This window comes from Crotalus tigris, unplaced genomic scaffold, assembly GCF_016545835.1.
Source record: "Crotalus tigris isolate CLP2741 ecotype Arizona unplaced genomic scaffold, ASM1654583v1 scf7180000024472.5447098, whole genome shotgun sequence".
Classification (NCBI taxonomy): Eukaryota; Metazoa; Chordata; class Lepidosauria; order Squamata; family Viperidae; genus Crotalus; species Crotalus tigris.
Window position 1 is genome coordinate 3,138,263 of NW_024100643.1, and position 14,314 is coordinate 3,152,576.

General features: G+C 37.7%; 1 protein-coding gene across 4 annotated transcripts in view; it reads right to left on the minus strand.

Annotated features, from left to right (window-relative positions):
• Positions 1-9,139: 9,139 nt before the first annotated feature.
• TTLL6 (tubulin tyrosine ligase like 6) overlaps positions 9,140-14,314 on the minus strand; it is a 43,077-nt gene continuing 37,902 nt past the window's right edge. For all 4 annotated transcript variants that reach the window (XM_039333172.1, XM_039333171.1, XM_039333174.1 and 1 more), the window contains 4 exons: positions 13,662-13,958; positions 12,577-12,940; positions 11,295-11,498; positions 9,140-9,982 (listed from right to left, as the gene is read on the minus strand). In XM_039333172.1, coding sequence (XP_039189106.1) covers positions 11,296-11,498; positions 12,577-12,940; positions 13,662-13,958 — 864 coding nt within the window. In that variant the 3' untranslated portion in view covers positions 9,140-9,982; position 11,295. The remainder of the gene's footprint in view (positions 9,983-11,294; positions 11,499-12,576; positions 12,941-13,661; positions 13,959-14,314) is intronic.

The following is a 14,314-nucleotide window of genomic DNA, read 5'->3' on the forward strand; positions in this document are numbered from 1 at the left end:
CCAGATTTTGTCTAATCTGTACCTGAACATTTTCTTTACCTAAGTGTAAACTTTACTTTTCTCTACATTGAATTACATTTTGTTAGATAGGGCCAAGTGTTCAAGTCTGTTGAGATCCATCTGGATTTTGAGCCTATCTTCTCAAGTGTTGGCTATTCCTGCCATTTTAGTGTCATCTGCAAATCTGATGTTCCCCTTCTATTCTCTCATCTAAATAATTTATGAAGATGTTGAAGAGTACTGGGCCTAAAACAGAACCTTTAGGGATACCCTGCTTGCTTTCCTCCATATAGATGTAGTTCCATTAAGGACTACACATTGAGTGCGATTTGTCAGCCAGTTACAAATCCATCTGTTGTGATACTGTCTATCCCACATTTTTTTTACTTACCAAGAAGTAGGCTGTAGTCTACTTTGTCAAATGCCTTACTGAAATCCACATATATTATGTCCACTGTATTTTGCTGGTCTAGTGATTTAATCACTTTGCCAAAGAATGAAATAAGATTTTGACAGAATCAGAGATCAATCATTGCAGGGTGCAAAGGTGTCTGCCTGCCTTTCGCAGTGTTTATTGCTCTTATACAGTTATTCCAAGCAGCAAAAGATAACATAGCAACAGCACTTTTATTGGTGGATACTCCTTGTCAATCCTTAAGAATTTACGAGCCAGGGGCAGTTTTCTGCAATATCCTGTGGGTGTAAACTAGGTGAGATCATGTGAACTAGGTGAGATCATGTATTTGAGCTGAGGCAGTGTGCTGCACACGAACTCTACATGAACCCTATCTCTACATCTCACTCTTTTTTGTTTTGTTAGATGAGACATCGTCATAAGAAGGGTTAGTAAAAGGATCATAATCAGGAGAGGAACATCCTTGCAGTTGTTTATATAGGGCACAAACGTGACCCTGAGGCAATGTGGGAGAGGGTTTGGGGCAAAAAGCTGTGATACATAAGTTGCAAAAGGAAGGTATACACTGAACAAAGCAGCACCCACCAATCAAAATAGCACAAATAATGACTAAATAATGTAGGACATTTCCCAATAATCCTTGGGCAATCAAACCCAAAGGCCTTCCCACCAAGATCCTAAAGTATCAATTTTCAAATCAGAGGCCAAATTGTGTAAAATATTGAGCTGGTGCTGGATGGTTTGTGACCTATCCAAAATATTGAAACAAAACATTCCTTCAAAACTTTCACAACCCAAATGCTGGCACAGAAGCAAATAATCAATAGCAGCGCAATTTTGCAAGATAGCCTTTCTCAAATCTTGCAGCTAATGGTTAATTGCAGAGATAGCTGAAGAAGTAGCATTAATTGTTTTTGCTAAATTACACGCAACAGCGTTAATGTTGAGGTGAGCACGAACAGCAAGTCCTGGCACACTGGCACTATGGGATCAGATTGGTCACTGTGCCATCTGTAGAGTCACCCTTGCCATTTCTGGGACCGGATCCAGGGACTGGTGCCATGACATCCTTGGCTGGGCGAACGCAATGTACTGGAATCCACAAAGGTCCTGTAGGAGCAAGCACAGCAGCATAGTCTCGTCCCCAAGTGATCAGAGGGACCAGTCCCAACCATGCTTTGTCTGGTAAAGCCCGATAATATACCAGAGAGGGAGGCAAACTTATTTTCTGTTGAAAGTGTCTCTGATAAGCAATTGAATTTTGAATTTTGAATGGAAACATTCAATTGGTTTAATGTAAATAATACTTTTTTAACCTGTTGTGTTACCCACAACAAATTGGGTACCCGAGAGCCCTCCTTTTTTATTTGTTTGTGGAGGCAGTCCTTAAAGGACCGATTAGCACGTTCCACGATGGCTTGACCTGTGAAATTATAGGGGAGACCATGAGTAAGAACAATATTCCAGGTTGTACAAAATTGCAAAAAGGCCACTGAAGAATAGGCTGGCCCGTTATCAGTTTTTAAAGAAGAGGGCTTACTCAAGGCTGTAATGACCGAAAAAAGTTGAGAAATAACATGTTGAACTGTTTCCCCTCTTTGAGGCATGGCCCAAATTGCTCCTGAGTAGGTATCAATAGATAGATGAATATATTTCCAGGGAGCCAAAGAGGGAACATGGGTAACATCCATTTGCCATAGTTAATTAGAGGTGTAATCATGGGGATTAACTCCCGTGTCCCCCGAAGGAGATGCCCCAGAACATTGGGGACAGGATGAAACAATCTGCTTGGCTTGGTCGAGTGGAATATGACAAGCTTGTGCCAGCCCCCTAGCATTTTGATGAAAAAAAGAGTGACTAAAAAAAGAGTCTGAAAATAGAATGGGGAAAACATGAACAGCAGCATCAGCATGACTATTGCCTTCAGAAAGATGGCAGGAAGGGATGAGTGACTGCGTATAAGAGAAACAAAGTATAAATGCTTCCAATCTTGTAGCAGCTGCTGCAAAGTTAAAAACAAAGCCATGAGATTGGGGTCAATCCTGGGCGTGATATAAGCACCTGGAAGATTAAAAATAAGTTGACACACATAATGAGAGTCAGAGATTAAATTAAAAGGCTGTTGAGAAAAGCTAGAATAGCAGCAGATAATTCTGAGCGTTGCGATGAGGATTGTACTGCAGTGTAGGACACTTTCCAGGTATCATCATGAGGACCCTTGTAAGCAATCACTCCTCTCATTTGCCCTCCATTGGAAAAAACAGTAGGAGCTTGTGGCAATGGAGAAGGAGAAAGCAGTGGGTGGACAGGAAAGGAAGAAGTCATTAAACAAGCAAGCCGAGGATCTTTAGGCAAATGATATGAAATACAGCCTATATATTCAGTTAAAGAGCACTGAAGAGATAAGTTATTCTGAAAATAAAATTGAAAATCAGATTTTGGGATAGGAAGAACAATATTAATTAATTGATATTAATTAATTTTGACGGCAAGCTCGAGTGCGTCCTTAGGTTATTATTTCAGCAACAGCCTGGATAAATGGCAAAACATTTTGGGATGGGGTATAGGGTAAATAAAGCCATTCAATACAATATACTTTTTGCACTTCTAACACAGCTAATACTCCTGTAGGTAGCTTAGTAGTAGGAAATATCAAAAGGGTTAACTGACAATTTTTATGTGGAATTCGGTCCACAAATTGAGTACTCAAGATGTCATTAATTTGTTCAACTGTGGCGTGTGCTGCATGTGGAACTATAATGAGATGTCCAGGTTGTTTTCCCTTGGTCAATAAGTCAAATAATGGACTAAGCAAATGTATAGGTAAAGAAAAATATGGGTGAACCCAATTGAAGGTGCCCAACAATTGTTGCAAATTGACCAATGAAATAACTTTGGGTAAGCTCAAGTGAGGAAAAGCTGGAGCAGAATAAGATTGCAACATTTTATGCCCTAAATAAAGATAGGGAGAGTGCAGCTGTATTTTTTCCTGGGCAACCTGCAATCCATAGAGACTTAAATCATTTTGTATTTCGGAAAGCCAATTAGGTTGTATCTTTGCTGCTCCAATTAAAATATCATCCATATAATGATATACCAAAGCCAACGGATGATGTTTGCGAAAAAGGGCTAACGCTGCAATGACATAAAGCTGACATAGTGTGGGACTGTTCAGCATCCCCTGTGGTAATGTCCATTTCCTGTCCAGTGATAACATTTATTAGGTTCTGAATGATTCACTGCAGGCACAGTAAATGCAAACTTTTCCTGATCAGGGGAGCATAGAGGAATAGAGAAAAAACAATCCTTTAAGTCAATTACCATTACTTCATGATCTTGAGGAATCAAATTAGGGTTAGGTGTTTCACACTGCAAAGGGCCCATAGTTGAATATAGGCATTAATGGCCCTAAGGTCGTGCAAGAAGTGCCACCTGCCACTTTTCTTTTTTATGACAAAAACAGGGGTATTCCACGGACTAGTGGAAGGCACAACATGACCAGCAAGCAGCTGATCATTAACCAGCTGGTGGAGAGCCGTCAATTTTTCATATGATATGTGCCATTGATCAGTCCGCACCGGCTCTTCAATGGGAGGACAGTAAGTCGTCCAAAGTGAGGGTGGCACCCATTTTACTGAGCAGGTCACGTCCCCAAAGGCTGACATGAATATCTAATATAAAGGGGCGGACCTGAATGACCAAATCTGAATTAGGCAAATGGGCTGAAAGAAATTACGCACTTTGACGTGCACTTTGACGACCCCCCACATCTCACACACTTGGACAGGGCTCGGTTGGCCAGGTGGCAGGCCATTGCTTGACAGAGATCACTGAAACATCTGCTCCAGTGTCCAAAATTCCCTCAAATGGCTTACCCTTCAGCACAATGATCTGATGGGGCTGTTGAAATGTGATTGGGGTAGTGATGGCAGCTATAACGGAAGTGGCTGGGTTAGTAGAACCGAAGCCTCCTTCCCCTCTCTCCTTTAACTCTCCCCCTGCCGGGACAAAATAAGACAAATGCAAGAGCTGAGCAGGGGTAGTGTAAATGGGCAAAATTTGAGGCAAGTTGGTCCACAATTGAACATAAATAATTCCGGGATAGTCCGAATCTATCACCTAAGGGATAACAAAAATGCCTTTTTTACTCATGCTTGACCTTGGAAGGACAAGCCCTACATAATTTTGTGGCAGGGGGCCTGATAATTGAGATGGAACTACTTGAATCTCCCCAGGAAATTTAAATTTCACTTCCTCCTGCAGTATCAAATCAATACCGGCACTACCTTTTGTAGCTACAGGAGTATTTTTTATTGTTGGTCTGTTGTCTCTGTTGGCCTGGGTCCAGAGACCGGCCTGGTTGGCCGTTTCCCGACTGACATTCACTTGCCCAATGATAACTCTTCTGACACTTCAGGCATTTTGTTTTTGGCTTCAATCCCGGATGGAAAGAGGAGCGATGGAAAGAGGAGCGAGATGCTGCAGACATACCACCCCCCCGGATTTCTACATTCCCTTTTAAAATGACCAGGTTTGCCACAGTTGTAACACTTTCCTTGAGGCTTGCTGCCTTATGATAAAGCAGCCGCCAATAAATTGGTTTGATAAGAGGCTGTTCCTATATCTTGACATGCTCTAATCATATCTGCCAATTCTGGATTTTTTCCCAGACCGATAATTGCCCTTCAACATTAGAAGTGGCATTGTCCTTTGCCAGCCTCATCAACAATTCCTGCAGAGCTTCAGGATTGTCTATCTGCTGCCATAAGGCATCCTGTAGTCTATTAATAAAATCAGGATATAGTTCAGTAGCCTTCTGCCTGATATTAGAAGGCTTGATGAGGCTTACTAGAAACAGGCACTTTTCTGAAGGCTCGATAAGCGCATTCAGAAGAAACCTGTAAAGTGGCAGCCGGTAGAACAACCTGGGCATCAACTGGGGCAAAGGGACCAGAACCGTACAATTGATCAGGAATAAAGAACCACCACCGCCCCGAGTTAAGAGCACGCACAACACATTGATGTTTAAACTCGCTGTCCCAAACTACGTATTGTGCTGGAGTAAGCAACATGCAAAAGGTAGTTTTCCAATCTTCAGGCACTAAGATATGATTTCTCATAGTGGCTTCCAGCATTCCCTGCACATAGGTACTTCCCAACACCATATCTCTAATTCCTTTTCTAAGTTCTGTTAAAATTGCATATGACAAAGGGCAATATTCCACTATTTGAGCTCCATTCTGATTTACTTTCCCATGGCATGTACTGGACAAACAGAAAGCATATTGGTAATTTCTTCTATATTTCCCCCTTTTTCTAATTGTTCCTCTAATATTTTCCTTATGGGGGTGTATGATGGCCATAAGGAGGTAAAAGAATTAGCCTCTTCAGAAGGAGCTGAAGATCCAATTGGAGATGCTTTCGGGGGAACAAGTTTTACTTGATCATAATCAGGCGGGGGGCTTGTAGTCAATTTTGTCCTGCCGAAGCATTAGAGCCAAATTTTTCCACTGCTTGACAGCATTGATATCATCGATGTAATATCTGTATTGGAGCTCAGGGTTCAAGATGTAAAGTATGCCCTATCTTTACCCAATCTCGTAAACGGAGCGTCCCGCACTCTGGATGCCAGGGGCAATGTTTCCCTACCTCCTCAACCAGCTTCCTTATGTCTGCCTCAGGCATTCTCATGCCTGACTTGTGTAACAGGAATCAAAGTTCCTGTACATGTTTCTGCTGGTGTTAAGATAGATTGCAACCCATACTTACCACTGAGGGATATTGGAGGACGAAGGTGCACCTAGGGGTCTGTTCCAGACGCTGGTAAGTATGTTGGCTGTTGCTACCCACAGGGGGGTCCCATCTGGGGTGCCAGCTGACAGAATCAGAGATCAGTCATTGCAGGGTGCAAAGGTGTCTGCCTGCCTTTCACAGTGTTTATTGCCCTTATACAGTTATTCCAAGCAGCAAAAGATAACATAGCAACAGCATAGCAGCAGCACTTTTATTAGTGGATACTCCTTGTCAATCCTTAAGAATTTACCAGTCAGGGGCACAAGCCTAATTTCTTGGAGCTGTTTTTTTTCTTTGTTGAAGAAGGGAACTATATCAGCTATTTTCCAGCTTTGTGGGAAGGATGTTACAGAACACTATATGGGAGAAATGTTTATATGTATTTTTCCCAAAAGTTAGAATAAATTCTATCATGATTTATATTTAATCTTCACTCTTTCCAACTTTAGGGGAAAGAGTAAAAACTTTCTTTAGCTACTGTAAGCCTTAGGAGATGGACTAGTGATTATAGGTAGTCTAATGATTACTTAAGATAATGTGTTACCTGTTTTTTAAATTTTATAAAAGTCACATTTTAAAAGCACTTTGACCAATTATCACTGTGCAGATCTTTGAGGTAAAGGAGTGCTGTACTTCAATAGTTCAAAGTAAATTTGCTTATATCTACTTTGAAAAGCAATGGAATCACGTCTAAGAGTGAAGATGAATGAAACTGCTCATCTCCACAATCTCTTCCAACACTTTGGAATATGTCAAAGGAGACTTAGAGGAGATTTCTAGAAAATCCAAAGTCCATCATGAAGGCAAAACACATTACATTTTTACCTTGATGAGGCAACTCAAATGAACTCTCTGATCCCAAGCAACTTGTTGAAACAAATCAAAGCTGTTTCACAAAGGGCTGGTAATCACTATTAGCATCATGAGCAATTAAAAGACACAGTACAAATACAGATAGATAAATAATTGATTAGAAAGCAAATACTGTAGAAATTTCGGAAGTCAGAAAGTTATGTATTACCATCTCCAGTAAATGACTATACAATAGAGATGAAGTGACTCCATGCTTGAAATTCACTACACAATTGCTATATAATATTTGTAGATTATATTTACTTTGACATATTTGCAGTAACATCTTCAAGATAAAAAGATAAAAGGTCCCAGTTACTGCATGGAAAAAGAAGGATTTACTACTGTATAATTCCTTATAATTCCTTATCCATAATATGAAAATGTCTACTGTATAGACATAACATTGCTTGTTCCAATTTGTCATGTATCATATTAAAAATATAACTTGCTTTTTATGACACAAAGATCATGGATAATATTAATCCATTCCACTATCTCTTTCTCTTGTTAAAAAATAGAAAGAATGGACAAAATGTACAAGATGAAAAAAAGATTAAATTATACTGATAGCAAAAACATATGACCAATAAAAAAATACAGTGGAAAAAGCAAAAGGACCAGATTTCTGGTTGAGAGCCATGGTAAACTAAACTTTTCTCCTTGCAGTGGGACAGCATTGCAGTTGAGTTGGCAACTGTATTAAGTCTGCTAAAATTCTCTTCAAATTAAGGAGAGACCTTTGCGATTGCCATGTGAACTCCGTATAGCTGCTCCTTATAAGTAGATCACAGAATCAAAATTGTTGTGATCAGCTTATGAGTCGAGCAGTTGCAAGTTTTTGGAGAAAAAACTTTGCTCACTGTCATGAAACATGAAAAGGACATGAAAATCTCATTTTTTTCCCAATCACTTTGAATTTATTTTGTTGTTATTGTTGTTTTGAAGAATTAATACCCTTCAGAAAGGCAAGTTATGGTGCATTCATCAAATGAACTGCCTTCTTAGAGAAAAAAAATATAAACATGATTTTGAAGTTGTCGAAAAATATTACCTTTTTGATTAAACAGCTAAAGCATGCTTGGAATATTGATTTTGGAAAGTTAACAATGGATTAAGGATTTAGAAGGACTTGGAATTCCAAAACAGTTTCCTCCCCTGGGAAATTATAATTATTTGGGTTTTCTTCAATCAAAATTAGAAAATGGGATTCTGAAAGTTGAACACTAGGGGAAGCTAGAGTATAACAAGGGACACAATTAAATAAATGAAATAAAATATTATAACAGTGACTTCTCTGGGGAAAATTTATGAAAAATGATCTTTGAAATTTTTAGAAATGATGGGTAGGTGGACTGTTAAGGAATAAAGAAAAACAAGTTACTTAGGATAAGTTTGAAATCAATCTTAATATGGACAGAAATGTGAAAAGAATGAGAAGGATACAAAAAGGAATGCACTGGACTTGCAAATGAAATAGGATGATGTTTCATTGCCTAAAGGAGATATATAACTACCAAACCAGAAAAGAGACATGGATAATTTTTATAGGATACAAAAAAGGTATCTATTAAAGTCTTGAAGAACTTGAGAAGTGATTTTAAAAAAGGATGAACTTTCTCCCCTGGATGTACAAAGGATGGTGGTTAATTTAAAAAAACAAAGAACAAAAAAAAAACAAAAAAGATCACAAGAAAACTAGCTCTGTGACTCTGTTTGAAGGGATTAAGAATTAAGATAGTTAAAAATATAGGGCAGGAATAAAGAGCTGTCTTATTTGATCAAGGTTAAGATAAATAATCAATCATAGCAATGTCCTTTATTGGACTTTTGCTGATAAGAAACAAATGATGAGGATTTTGGATTTTGTTTTTAGTTAAAAGATAAGATTTGGAGTGAAGAGAGTATATGGGGTAATTTAAGAGATAGCAATAAATTACACTATTTAAATTGTACTTGTTGAGATGAAGAGGAGGTACTTTTTCTTCTTTTTCACACTATTTTCTTTTTCCTTTTTTAATTCTTATATTTTTGTAGTTTGTGTAGTTTTTATTTCTTTTTTTGTAATCTTTAATAAAATTATTTTAAAATTAATTTTATTTGAAAAAAAGCACAAGGACAATAGCAAATGATGCAAAATCATACATAGATTCGTGGTTTATTTCACTGAGAAACACAAAATCTCTTTGCATATGAATCTTCGCCATTTAAAAAACTTTATTTAGAACTATTAACTATCACATAATTCTTTCCCGGTTTTTATTTAAAATGAAAAGCAGCTTTGGGAGCTGCAATAGAAAACAGAAGGTAGAATAGGAGTTACTGTTGAGTCCTGTATGTTTTCCACAATAGGTAAAATAATAGAATGGGGAAATGTTTGAATGAATAGATAACTGGAGGAGAACAGTTAAGCAGCATTTTAGTTCCCCACCGAAATCTCCACGGCTATTTTTTATTTAAAAAAAAAAATCAGGAAAAAAACACACCCCACCATATGTTGGATCGAGTTCAATTCTTAGGAGTCAATCTGTAGTACACAGAACAAGGCAGAGGTAGAGAAATACATGACTGGGAGTTGTACAAAAGATCACATCTCTACATTTGAAAGTCACTTAATGCAGCATTCATTTTCTTAAAAATGTACAGGAGAGGATTTTTTCATTTAGAAAACTATTAGCAGCTGCATATTTCTTCAAGAAACAGAAAAATTAGGACATTCTGCTATTTTAAGATCCACTTACTCTAAAAAGACCCTATTATTTCATAGCTCAAATTTCATCAGCTGCATGGAAGCTTTCAATGGAATTATGCTTGAAAAATGTATAGTTGAATAGTTCGAATAGTTCTGGGTGCTCTTTAATAGAAAGCTGTTTCTTTTGGGTTCTAATGCTATCCAGTGCTTGCAAAGGATTCATTATGACCCTGAAAGAAAAAGAAATAAATTATATATTTAACTATTTTAAAATATCCTACTTATTCACTAAACGTACTGTATATTCTGCCTTGAAATTTGCACCTTCAAAGTTGTCACCAGTCAAAGCGTAAAAAAACTCAAATAAGTAGTGCAAGAAGGAAGGTGTGGAGAGACCTGGCCTATAGAATTGCCGAGAGTCAGCAACTGAAGTTTGACAAATAGACAAAATTAAGCATAACCTTTGTGATCGCTATGGTATATTTGCACTGGTACTCTTGGGAGTTTCTGAATATGCAGTGACCAAATAATCGTTTGGCTGCTTGAATTTGATTATGTTGATCCAATCTGATTTCAGGTCTACTTGCCCTAATTGTTAAAACCTGAGAATAGCTTCAATTCTAGCATTATAAAAGAATTCTTCCAAAACACAATCCAGGGCATAGATACTGCATTGTCCTAATGATCTCAATTTAATATAGACAATCCTTGACCATAATAGAGCCTAATCATTATGATCGTAAGTCATAATGATTGTAAAATGGATTAGTCACACGATTGACCTGATTTTAAGACTTTTTTGTGGCAGTTGTAAAGCAAACACCATGGTTGTTAAGCAATCCAATAGTTGGTTGTGGGTGCCGGTTTTTGGCAAAACTGTTATTAAAAATGGGACTGCAACATGCTGCGAATAGCTGTAAAGGTGGTCATTTTGCCAAGTGCTTGAAATATGCTCACATCACTGTGGGAGGGGGGAGGAGAGACTGCTACGTCATAAGTCTCCTTTCTCAAGTAGGTTGTAGGTTTCAATAATTTCTGAATGGCTCATTGTAAATTAAGGATTATCTGTATTCAAAAAATCTCAAGTTTCAGTTCCTTAGTATCCAAAAATGTTGAAATATATGGTATAGGGTTGTTGAAATTAATGGCAATGAAGTCAGAGCCAAATAAAATGTTTATTGTCCAGGACATGGTCCTATTATCCTCCAGATGCTTCTGGACTAGAACTTACTGCTGCCTTAATAATTAAATGCTGGAAAGTGTAGTTTAATAACCCCTGCCTCTTCCCCATGGGGATAGGAGAACAAATAAACATTTGAAGGTGAAGGAATGTAAACGCAAATCTTCTTGCCCTGGTGTATAGTTTTTAAAATTAATGCAATAGAAACAGAGCCTAAAGATTGATCTAGTGAGGTCCTCTTTTCTTAAACCTCCAGTGCCTCCCAATATGTATTAAACCTCCAGTGCCTCCCAATATGTAGAATGTTACATTTCCATCACAGATTACCAGGCAGCCACCCTCGTTACCTGCTCTTCCTTTACCTTAAGAATAGGGACTACTTCTCACTCTTGGATCATTAGCTCTTGTGGTCTGGCTGTTTATCTGTGAGATCACCAGCAAATCTTGCAAGTTGTGTTGCTGAACTGTTGGCTTCTGCAGGCTGAAGTGAATATTATAGTATTTTGCTGGCTTCTTGCAAGAAGCACTTCTGGTCCCTGTGATTTCTCTGGGAAGGGAAGCACTTTCTGTGTAACATTATGAAAAAGGAGAAAAAAGCATATGGTGTGATAGGTCATATTCAGCAGGATGCCAACCCCCCTTTTCTTGGATTCAAGCAAGAAGAATGAACTGACAAAAAGGTAAGTGGGCTACTGTTGCAAGGACTGTAGAAGCATGTGAGCTCTCTGTTCTGCATGCTTCATCATTCACGGCTAGGGCAAGAATCGATATATCATATAGCTTTATTATTACTAGTCTATTTCCTTCCCTTTCCTCCCTATTATCAGCTGCAAGCATATATTTGGTGTGCCTCCTCAATCTCAGCAGTGTTTCAAAGAAAAAGTATATCACTGCAAACAATAAACTAAAAAAAACATAAGCCAACAAGCCAAGCTCCCCCTTTTCTCTGCAAACACAACTGTGGTAAAAAAAAGATTTGGAGTAACTTTCCAAAAACTGTCACCAGATGTCATGCTATGGCTTTTATCATCTACTTATTTATTAAATTTATATACTGCAGTGTGAGTTTGTCCATCATCCATCCATCCTCCCTCCCTCCCTCCCTCTCTCTCTTTCTCTCTCTCTCTCTGCAATTCACTATCTAGGCAATTCACTAAATAGTGTGCTGGCAATTGGAAAAACTACTTGACTTTTTAAAATAATGTAACATTTATTTTTCTGACAAAGGACAGAAAACCTGCAAATCTAAGTCCTAATATGCTTTACATTTTATGTGAGCAATCCCTAATAAGGAAATAATTGATGGCCATAATAAGAGATCAAAACCCAGCTGTTCAATTGATAACTATTTCTAGGGTCTTGAAACCAGGGAAAGTAAACTTGTAAGACTTCTGCCAACAACCCCCCCACACACAATATGTATTTGTTTATGCCATATCCTTTCTTGTGGACTAGAAGAGGTAATATTGTTGAAGAATTGATACAATAATTACAATTTAATCAGAAGTAATATTCTCAAAACCCAAGAAAAAGCTTCTATTTCAAGATCAGCATGCATACAAATGGTGAAATCAACCTCTCCCGCCCTTTTTTTTTTACAGATCCAAAGTTGATTAATACAATAGCCAAGAAAATTGCTCTCACTTGCTCGATTGGTGGAGTGTTGAGATGGGAGTTGACAGAGATGTTTTAATTGCTTTTCAGATGCTGTAAAATTTTTGCTGAAAAATTCTGAAATAAAGAAAGATGTTTTTCCCTTGCCATTCTCAGAAAAGTTCTTTCTGATTGCCTTGACTGCTGAGTGTGATGAAGCTTTTTCTCCAACATGATATTGGAAAGACATTTCACCAAATGGGTGGAAATTTTTAACAGTTGGTGCTTCACAGACACCTTTGTCTTTTGCAGTTCTGCTCCTCACATGATGTTTGCTCATTGTTGGAAAATGTGTGTCAGGATGACATGAGTTTTGTTTACTGCATGCTTTTGTAAATCCATTTGGTGGTTGATGCTGGTAAGAAAGAGAAGGATTCTCAGGGATACATTTGCTTCAAAACCTCATTGATAACCCAGCTGTTAAGAGATCTAGAGAATGTGGTAAATAAGTATAGGCAACTTATTTTCAGATAGGGGCCACACTTTTTGGAGGTGGATTTTCCAAAATATTTGGACATAACATCACAGTAAAGGCACAACATCACAGAATCAGTCCCAAATTTTTGGCACTTCACCCATCCCTTGAGATGCATGTTGGATTTAAATAAAATAAGTTTGTAAAATGTAATGATACATTATTTCATTATTATTTTTAAAATCTAACTTTGAGATTTTGGTGGTACAATCATGGACAGAGAGATGCAAAATAGCATCCCATTCTTTTTTGAAAGTTGTATGTGGCCGTGTTTATCTCAAATATATAATGTGACTAGACTAATTTTTTATCTCAGTGATTAAATCAAGGTAACCTTGCATTCTACTAAATATTAGTATTCATTCATCCCAATAGGTAGACTTAACAAAAAAGGGACAGCCTAAAACCAAAGTGCAATGTGTATAGTCCCTTTATCTTTGATTTCCAACCTTTACTGCTTTCACAACATGAAGCCAAGACAGAAAAAGATCCTGAACAATTTTTGGTTTAAAAGTTTTCTCTGTTTGTTGCCCGATGTGGTGTTGTGATCTCAGAAACAGTGCAGCAATAATGTTGCCATACCTGTTGATTTGTAACTTACTTTTGTTTTAATGTTCATATTAGTTGCAGAATGGTGACTATTAATGGTATTCTTCAGTTCTGGCCTGGAATTAGATTGTTCTGGAGTGCTGGATGAATTCTGCCATGTCAAATCAGGCACAGAAGTGTAAGGCCTCACTGGATAATTTGCAGAATACTCTGGGCTGTCTGTTTCAGGGCTGTTATTTGAGGAAATACTTGAAGATTCACAAGTCACTTCTTTCTTGGGCTCTTGTTCATCCGAAAAATGTTCAAGCAGGAGAGCAGCCTCAGGTCCAGATTCTGAACAAATCTGAGTCTGTGCAAAAATGGAAAACCAGCCCCAAACAATATTATAATAGTGATGGCCAGTAAATTCAGAGCAATAAGTGTACATATATGTGTATGAGATCAAGCCTGCTTAGGTTAGGGTTGAATTTCATTGATATTGACAATATGCACAAATGTATACATTAAAACAACATCAAAAATATAAAATTATGACTTTTCAAAAATATTATGACTTAAGTGCTGAATAAATTGCAAAGATGCAATTGTTTGGTTACACTCTGTTCTCATTACTGTAAAAAACAAGTTTGAAGATTATTTTTTTTAAAGCTTGGTATATAACTTTATTAGATTTGGAGGCTGAAAAATATTTTGTTTTGTCACATA